At 38.4% G+C, this 10196-nt stretch overlaps 1 protein-coding gene across 1 annotated transcript in view; it reads right to left on the minus strand.

Annotated features, from left to right (window-relative positions):
- The window catches only part of CLSTN1 (calsyntenin 1), a gene marked incomplete at its 5' end in the record, with an annotated part of 30198 nt that extends 23909 nt beyond the window's left edge, over positions 1–6289 (minus strand). Inside the window, one exon of the mRNA XM_009709487.1 lies at positions 6167–6289. Within this exon, the coding sequence (XP_009707789.1) occupies positions 6167–6289 (123 nt within the window). The remainder of the gene's footprint in view (positions 1–6166) is intronic.
- Positions 6290–10196: the final 3907 nt, after the last annotated feature.

Here is a 10196-nt window from a genome sequence, read left to right on the forward strand (position 1 = left end):
TAATTTAAAAATATACACATTAAATTGTGATCTGAATGAACATAAAAGTTTTAATGTAAGAAATGGGGGTAGGGGGAGCTCTGTATTTTCCTAGCAGCATATTGCCTTTCCAGGTTAAACAAGCCACCAACAGCTTCTATCATTTTGTTCTACTGCTCAAAATACTGTAATGATGGACAGAAGAGATTCAGGTACTCAAATATATCCATCTACGAGTACTGAGGATGCCCTACAGCAGCCTGCCTTGTCCTCTCCAGCCGCTCTGGAGATGTACAGGCTTCCACAGTGCCCTGGAGCTTCCACCCTTATGGAGAGCTCTCATATATAACTGAGTTTTACAATGGTTTTAGATGACTGGGATAGGCACCTGCAACGGTTTCACTGTTATAATGAAAAGACAGTTAACCCTGTTCTCCACTCCCCTGGAAATCATCATTTGTTAAACCCCAAAACTATCACCTTTTACATATTAGCCAGCATATCAATTATTTCTTCCTGATTACCATCACCTCTGACCTGAATTCCAGTACAACAAAGCAGACCTGTACCCTTAAAAACACTTCTAGTAGATCTCCTGTTAATTCTCACACATTTCAAACAACTTGCAGTAATGGAGTTATCCAAGTCTCCATTCTAGAGTGGCCTTAAAAAGAGATCAGGCACTACAGTTAGAGAAATATTTTTCTTACTACAGGGTAATACTGAAGCAGAAACAGAATTAAGGAAAATGACCTTATAATGTATTATGCTTTCTAGTTCTTCATTTTAAAAGGAGCCCATTTCTGAAACAGCTCTCAATAGGTTCTCCCTGAAACTCACTTCAGGTAATCCCTAGATTTATAATCGGTTCTTTATTTTATTGCACCAAGCATGCTTCCTCTTGTGGCACCCACATAATTTATTTCAGTCTATTCTTACACAGGATATAAATATAATCCCAGATTTTAATGTGTTTTGGCAATAGGATCATTCAAGAAAATTTTACACTGCTTAAATTCGTGGTTGACACCACTGATTAGCCAAAAGTGACATGCCAACTGGAAGCTTTTAAATAGTCCACATCTCCTATTCCTGTACTCCCACCTCCCTACTCCCTTCCAGTGACTCCAACCTTGAGAGTCAAGCGTTGTGTGTCAAACATTAAGGCTACAGGAGAAAAATAAATGGAAGGGAACATTAAAGCAGAAAGGCTGATAATGGAGAGAAGAGGGAGTAGTATATTAATGTGGCAATTCCCTTTCTCCCAAATTGGTAGGCTGTTTAAAAACTGGTCAGTTCTTTATCATCTCAAGTGACCTTTACCTCTGGCACCAACCCCAATTTGGCTGCTAGGAAGTTCAGGCATTATATCTTTGGCTCCTGAGCATAAGACATAAATAAGCTCTCCGGTAAATATCCATGTGTCTCCAGATGCTTTTTAAGGTGTAAAGCTTCAGTTCGAGGTGTACTATAGCTCAATTCCTGCCAGATGTTTTTCAGAACAATAACTGACCCGATACAATCATATTTTCCACTTCACACACTAGTAAGATTAACAAAAAGCCCTTTCATTACTACATAGACAAGGTTCTGGTGACTGAAAAAGTTATAATGCATAAGAACTACGGTGTTACTTATAAATGCTTTACATAAGCGGACACAAAGCTCTCAACCTAACAGGCTTTTTAAGTTCCCTTTCTCAAAAAGTCTCTGCAATGGAGAGCGTCAAAAAGGAATAACTCTCTAAAGTACAAAATATATCAGAAATTAAAGCTCCCCCTCCTTTCTCAAAAACATATTACAGACTGTTACAGAGCTGTTTCAAGACAAATAGGACAATTTACAGATTAATGTTCCCATACACAAATGATACTCATTTTCATCTCAGTTATGAAACGCACATATTTATATAGTACAGGTAAGGCTCTTCTGTGATTATAGAATTCCTGGCCGTGAATTATTTTTATTGCCAGTAAGTAAGCTTAGTCCCATACCATGCTCCCTAAGGTTTCATTCTATGTCATATGTGCTTGATGTTTTTTCTCACTTCATTCTGAAATTGAGATACATCACTGAAATAAATGTCTACCTCTCCTACTCTTAGAATAGAACGATGATCAATCTGTAAATTAGTTTATATTTGATATACTGGAAACTGTTCAGCTAAATAAACTGTAACTAGGATAGCACTTCACAGCGTTTTCACTCAGCTGTAATTACAGCTGAGAAAAGATTTCATTTTACAGATAACACAGGTTTGTGAAACTTCTGTTAACCAGAAAACATACAGTAAACCTGTATCCTAAAGGCATTCTGTATTTCTCCTTTCTAGTATAGCACAATCAACTGACAGTGAGGATTTGGTAGAATTTTAAAGTTTTGTTGATTTTTCCTGTTTTATCTCTTTCTGTACTGTTATGCTATAACGATGTAAAATACTTAATTATATAGTTATAAGAAAGTTCATAAGACATTTAAACTGGACATACAGCATTTGACTAGACACTCTTCAGACTTTGGAGTCAGCTCTCCCTCTACATTTCCATTCCACAGAAGGAGAGGCAGTTATGTTCTGCCAGCTCCAACCAAGCAGGAGACTACATGAGGATCACGGAAAGCCTTCAGGAAAGTCTCCCATTTCCATACATGTAGAATGTCTCCTAAACAAGTGTTTCTTAGTATCATACAAAACTGTTAAAAAGCAAACCAATTTTGAATTTCCTAATTAGCGATAACTCCATTTCAGTTTGTATTTGCATGCATGATGAGGTACAAAACAAAATGTCATCTCATGCATGCCTTAAATTTGATGCAAAAATGGCTGAAACACCACTGCAACAAAAGTTCCTCTTAGGTTTGCTAACCGGCTGTGCAATTAAATCACTCGCTGGATGCGACACGATCAAAATCTTTATCTGTTTGATTACACAGCGTCATTCATCATCTCGACATACAGTTCTTGACAACCATCACCCAGCCGAGCGCCGCATTACACACCGGCCTGCTGCAGACAGGACGTCAGCACCGCTCCCGGCCCTGAACAAACACGGCATCAGCACTCGCCCGCTGCAACGGGTGAACCCCGCACGCCTCCGGGGAGAGGCTGGCAGAAAGGCTCGGTCAAATCTTGTTTTATTTTTTTATTTTTTTAAAAGAATGAATAGAGATTCTGCAAGATCGTTTTCAAAGCTCTATGCATATTCATGCTCCAAGTCAAAAAATTCCTAACCCCCACAAAAATACTTCTTGCATCCCAGATTAGTAAGGGGAAAATAAAGTATTGAGGCTGAGGAGTGGTTTTCTCTAGGGGCGAGGTGGGGGGAGAGGGATTAAAACCCTATTATAGACACATTAAAAAAAAACAAGGAAACATTTCCTTCCACAAGAGAAACATTTCAAACATCTTGCTAGCAAGACTCTGCATTATACTCTCATAACAAAACACATTCAGCTATGCGAAGGCATCCAGATATAATACTGTTTGTTCCAAATGCAATAAAAATTCAGTTTCTTTTTGCATAGTAAAAGGGAAATCCATACTGAGAGCTTCAGACATCAAACTGATCTTAGACACGGATTACTCTAATGTACAACTGAAAATCTAGCTGTCCTTTATTTTATTTTTTCAGCAAAACCATTTAGGGTCAAATTCTAACATGACTCAACTTGTAACGTAGAAAATTTTCACTGAGGAACGAGAATGGTCATTGTCTTCCCAGGCAGATCTGTAACAATCACGGTACAAAAGACTGATTCCATAGGGTCTCCACATGTTGGGCAGTATGGCGAGGCAACCTGGCATGACTATATTCAAAAACCCTTTTCGATAGCGTGCTGTTTCAGATTTAAAACCACACCACAGTTCAGGTACTACAAAGCATGTAAATGAACTAGTTTCAAGATGTTTTGACATACTTAGAATTGAAATAAAGCAAAAACCTCTACTTAAAATATTTTAAACTTGCAGACAGTTCAGAAGTTTCACAGCTCAGCTAGGGGCATAGTTAATTAAAATATCCAACCTTTTGAAGCATGAATAAATTTGGTTTATAAGTAGGAATATACCACTTAGGGTTGAAACAGCCATTTAATCCTCATAACACTTTGTTTTGCTGTGAAAACACGTCACTGATCTAACAGGCTTCTCACACTTAAAACACCCACACAGATGCTGCCGGACAATACCAAAGCTATTCTCCATTCCAGGACACGACTACGGCACCACCAGCTAGAACTGATAACGCTGATTCAACACGTCTCCCACATTTGGTCTCCTCAAAGACAGATTCAAGTATTGTTCCATTTAATGGCAGACAAACACTCTTCTAGATTCCCACAGCACAGTCATTCAAAATGTATGTAATTCAAATCCAACAGAGTCATATCAAGGAAAATTTCATTACAGTGTTAAGCATGCTCTACTCAGAATTTAAGGTAACTATTTTAAATCCATTGTTCTGCTGCTGCTGCTTACAAATCGTTAGTTTTGGAAAGCCAAAATATATAATGTTTATACAGATGTTTAATAAAACCAACTTCCAGTTGGTAAAAATGTTCATTAAATGAAAGCAGGTTTATACATTTTAGATGAACACAATGGAAAAGCAGACTCATTTGAAGAGATGCTTTGACATTGGATTTTCCTCTGCAAATTTGACAATGTATTTGAAGATACTCTGCCAGTACTTTCTTAAAGCTTCATGATATCCAGCACTCAAAAACACTTTACTATTCACCAAGAGGTATAAAACTGCCATTTTCAAAATCTGTTCCAATGCTGCCAAACTAGCAGCGCCTACACTTAAAGCATTTAAGAACTGTAAGAGATGATTCATATTCTCCTAATCACCAAGTACACAAGTCAGCTTTCCAATACCTCTTCTTACTTAACAGATTTTGTGTATCCCAACACAAGCTTCTTCATTTGGAAATGAAAAGGTTTTTAGTTCACAGACAGCAGTTTTATTTCCAGTTAAGACCACTTAACAGCCTCTGCGAAGTGTATCCAATACATGAGAAAGTCTGAATTTCAGAGGTTTACCATTATCTCTGAATCTCCTGAATTTGTAAGGCAGCCTTGGAGATAATTATGATAATGCAACCAAACTGTGCTTCAAGTAACACTTTAAGAAATTGTGACCGAGTTGCCATAATACTGTAGCACACAATGCAGTCAGCACGCTGAACACTTCAAATGGCTGTTAATTTAATCACCCTCTTTTTCTATCACTTCTTCCTTGAAGCCAGGCTAAGCAACATTCACAGAAATGGCTAATGTCACATCTTCTAGGTTTTTTACTAGGATTCTTAACTCTAAAATTTTACTTAACCAAGTAAGCCTCTGCAAGTATCCAATTTAAGCTTGTGTTATCCACCACAACTAATTTAAATACCTGCAGATGCCCAACTGTATTCTTCACACAGTTTTCTAATATTTTGTCAAATAAAAAAGTTCTTTCCATTATACTGCATCCAATGAATGAACACAGTATTCTTAAAACAGTAGTTTCCAGGAAAAAAACCCAAACAACTACTGCAGAAGTTTGTAAGAGAATTGTCACCTGTCAGTCCTATGTTGAAAGTGAAGAATTAACCTACATTTTGCAAGTATCTTGTGTATCATGCTCTATATTCTTTGCTAAAGGAGAAGAAGCCTTTTCTTCAGGTAGGAGAGACCATCCATTTTTTAAAATACCCCAGGCTGCTAAGCAAACTTACCACAGAAATGCAATCTTAATTCTACTAATTACTGTTTTCAATCTATTAAAAGACAAATCAAAAACACTAAGAAAACCAAAAACTGTCTTCAGAATGATAAGAAAGTAATCGTTTCAGAACTCCCACACTGAATGCTGTGAAATGTGCAATCCAGAGGACTGAGGAAAATGTTAGACACTATGCCAAAAAAAATCTGAAAAATTAACATACATGTGAAATTGAAAGAACCATGGAATACCTGCAATAGAGAGTACTCTCTGGTTTGGATATTTGGATACAGCTGTATATTTACAGCTGTAAATAGGAAATAAAACTCTGGTCCACAAACAAACATTTCCTAGGGTCTAAAAGCTAAAAGCTTTGAAACATTATGCTACTGTCAGGGAAATCACACTAAATAACACACAGCATTTGTCCTGAAGAAAGCATTTCCACTTCTTAAAAAAAGACATGCAGATTAATTCTTTACCTGCAAAACGCAGAGGCGCATCTTTGTCCAGGGCTATTAAAGGGGGGTCCAAGAGCACCGTGTTGTCATTTTCCGTAACTATACCATGATAGGTTGTTTCAATCCATGGCTTATGCTTGTTAACTGAAAGGAAAACAAAGTCAAAATGTTTGAAATTGGCTTCTTTAAAAAATGCTTTACAATACCGATTTCAGTATTTTCCTCTTTCATTTTTCTATATCTGAATCAGCATTTTACCGTATTTCAAAAATGGAGACAAAATCCTGGTTAAGTATGTTCAGAAGCATTCAGTGTCCCTGTAAGCTTTCCAAAAGTAACTCAGAGAATCTAAATTAGTCTCTTAACTATGCTGGGATTTTAAGATGCCACTGGAGTGCAATTCAAAACCCTTCTAACAGTGATGGGGAGCTGCTGCCATCAGTTCCAAGGGTGACACCAGAAAAACCTATATTCAGCATCAGACAAAAAAGGACTTGCCAACATGGAACAGAAGGGTTTGTTTACACTCTAATTCTCTACAACTCGAAAAATTTAGGACCCAGTTGGTGGACTACTCTTCAGAATGTGAAAGCATTTTCTAGTTTGAACATTTTGTCTTGTATGGGGTTTTTTATCATCCTGAAGAGAACAGGTGGGAAAGAGATCAAACTTTGGTATCAGCTTTACCAGTCATTTATATGGCATCCGAGGTGAGGGAGGACTCTAGTTCCGCTGGAGCTGGGAAACTATGCAAAATCCAAGCAAGGGGCAGCGAGAGGAGAGGCAATGGAAAAGGGCAAGACACCAGCTTCGCAGTCCCACACCTGGCAACGCAACGCAAGCGTTCCAGGCCCTGCTGGGTTTGGCGGACTTGTACCTTGTACTCTTTAATCCAACATACGCCTGACGCAGATTTCAAACACTACTAGATGGGATCAAAATTTCAGGCCTTCTCTGTCATCTAATAGAAAGCCTTGAAATTCAAGTAAAATACTGCCTACTTTTTATATCACTTATTCAGTAGTTGCTTTAAGAGACTGGGAAACTCCACTAAAACATCACCCATAAAAGCATTCTTAAACTCTCCACAGAAGAACCTGTACACTCATCACTTGAGCGTGTTTAAGATGACCGGTCTTCCTCTGCTGCAAAGGAAGGCAGTATCTTTCCTTGTCAGCTCGCAAAAATAGTTTTTTCTAGTACATCACCAAAGACGCAAGACAAAAATCATCTTATTTACTAGGTTATCATCTACTACATGACAATCCAGTGTGAGAGGGCCTTGATTATTATTTATCTTTATGTTATGCTCTCCAAAGATAAATATAGCTCGCAGTCCACAGAACCAGTATACGTGGTGTAATAAATAATTCTTCTTGGCAGTTGAATATATTGTTTCTCTTGGTCTAGCTCTCTTCATGCTGAGGTTCTATACGCAGTTTCAACTAAATTGTTTTGGGCAATGTTTATCTGCTGCTTAAAAAAACCTCTTACGCTACCACATACTTTTGCTTCTTGAATGAATACTATTTTCCCAGATCTAACTCTGGAACGTTGTATGTATCTAGCTGCTTAGAACCCATGGAAAACATTCATCCAGAGGGCCTGAAAACTGCTCCTTACCAGACAAAACCAAGTCACCTTCAGCAAATGATGTATAGTCAAACATAAGAAATGCTTTGCTAGAGGTTATAACTAACATACCAAACAGCATTCAACAGGTAACATCACCCAGATTGTGGTTTTCATCAGATCAAGTACTTACAACTTCTGAGATAAATGCCTGTGCAACCACAGCAAAGGATATACTACAGCTAGAACACTATTACACGGCTGAGTCCTGCTGTTTCACCTCTCTAAAGAATTATATGAGCAGATTGTCAGAAGAAGCAGAGGTGTAAGGCTAACCTAGACTTTTGAATCCTGTCTCTCCAAAAAACTAAAATGGATTCATGATGTCTGTCATATGCTTACCCAGGGGAATTAAAAACAACGGTGATTAAAAGGACACTTAAACAAATGATTAAAGACAGAGGTAGAGAACTCATACAGGAAACCGTAACACTCTGCCGATATGCTTTCATCTGCAATCTTTTACTGGTTAGCTGCAACAAGCTCCAAGATTGCTAGGATATAATATCTTCATACATAATAATGCAGCAAGAGAGAACTCACAACAAACTATTTTAATGCAAACACTGTTTAACTACCACCGTGTGGTTTTACTCAATACGGCAACACTATCTTTATTGCTTCAATACACTCACATGGGCACGCTTTCAATATTCAGCATACCAAAGAGCCAGCCAAACGTCAACCACATTGTTCTATTTACCCAGAGAAGTACACTGCCGCAGTACTCTCCAAGGAACTCGGCGTTTTAAAACAAAGTTGGTACTGCTCAAAGGGACTAACATATCATTGCTCCCTCGGAGGGGAGGCGCCAGTAACTGCTGAAGTGCGGGTCTCCGATTGAAACACGTCTCTCAGTTCAGATCTGGTCTAAACAAAAGTGTTTCACTAGTACCGCTATGGATGTTAGGAGTTGTGCATCCAGGGCAGTCACACCTCAACCAAACAGATCAGAGTCCTTTCATCCGTTCATCTTAGTCTTTGCAAGGACTGAGTATAAAATACTAGAACATACCTCTGCCAGAAAAAAACTCCAAGGCTTCTGCATGCAGATTACAGTTTATTTTCTTTTAAGCATTGAGAAACTTTCTCCTAATTTAGCAACCTACAGTAAATCCCACTACTGTAGGGCAGGGAGATCTATAAAAGCTTGAAGTACTGTAACCGCGTATGAACAGAATTATGAGTATGCTAAGCATCTGCAGAGCCCAGCGAACCTTCAAACAACAGGCCCAGTTAAAAGCAAAGTCATGTCCTTTTATTGTGCTGTAGACAATAAAATCATAAAGCTTAAACCCCTTTGTGTTTAGAAAGGCTAAAACATCACCAGATCTTAAAACATAAAGCTTGAATCCCTTTTGTGTTTATGAAGGCTAAACATCACTGGATTTTAAAACACCAAACTTACTGCTGAGTATCCAGGAAAGGTCCGTTATCCATATTTGTGATCTACCGACTCTAGCATAACCACATACTGTAAGAAATTACCAAGCTAGCAACCGAAATATGAGGCACAGCTTACCAGCGATACATCACTGCTTCCCTTGAATCAACCATGAAATTGAACCAGGCATTATTCTGATCTCAGCTGGCTTAAATATTATCAAATGTTGGACTGAAAACTATCCTTTCCCATTGTTTTCCTCTTCAATTGTCACAAAACTCCCGAAGTCTACAGCAAAAGTTGTTCAAAGCCAGACTGTTAATTTCAAACCAAAACAGTTGGCCTATTCCAAGCCTGACACTAACAAAGTGCCCTGAGCTGTTAATCTCTTGCCATTTAACTGGGATAAACTACACTGGTTTCCTTGAAATTCAATATTCACACTATTTGTAAGCGCCTCAACCGGAATCTGTTGTAAATCCCAACTAGCATTTAATCTAGTCAAGTGGGGGAAGCTACCCTGGCACAACATAGCAAGCTGACTTCTATTTAGTTTTTAGTGGCCAAAAAAAATTTAAAAAAACAGCTAAGCATACCTCTTTTTCCAGGTAGCAAATTGAACTGCAAAGCTCATGCTAGAGCCTGTACTGCTGCCAAGCAATGATGAACATGCCTCTGCAAGGTGAGCACAAGCCACCTGTCTAACTTGGTTTATCTGAAGATAATTGCTGCTCGACTAGAGGAGAAAAGGGAATTGGTGCCTGATGCGATATACGCCCTGCACACAGGGTTTTAAAATACCATTTGCTGTAGGTAAATGTGCTCAGTTTCTCATGAAGCTGAACAGACCAGCTTTTACTAACGCCAACTGGAACTACTGCTGACTGTTCTGCAGAAAAAGGAACGTACCTCAAAGACAAGATGCTTCACCAAGAGCAATGGCTGAGGCTGCAGAATGCAATCCATCAGATCAACTAGCAGCAATTTTTTCCTGCTGTTTAAAAGAATTAATGAATGTAAATGAATATGTAGGCA

The sequence above is a fragment of the Cariama cristata genome, unplaced genomic scaffold, assembly GCF_000690535.1.
Source record: "Cariama cristata isolate BGI_N322 unplaced genomic scaffold, ASM69053v1 scaffold17751, whole genome shotgun sequence".
Classification (NCBI taxonomy): Eukaryota; Metazoa; Chordata; class Aves; order Cariamiformes; family Cariamidae; genus Cariama; species Cariama cristata.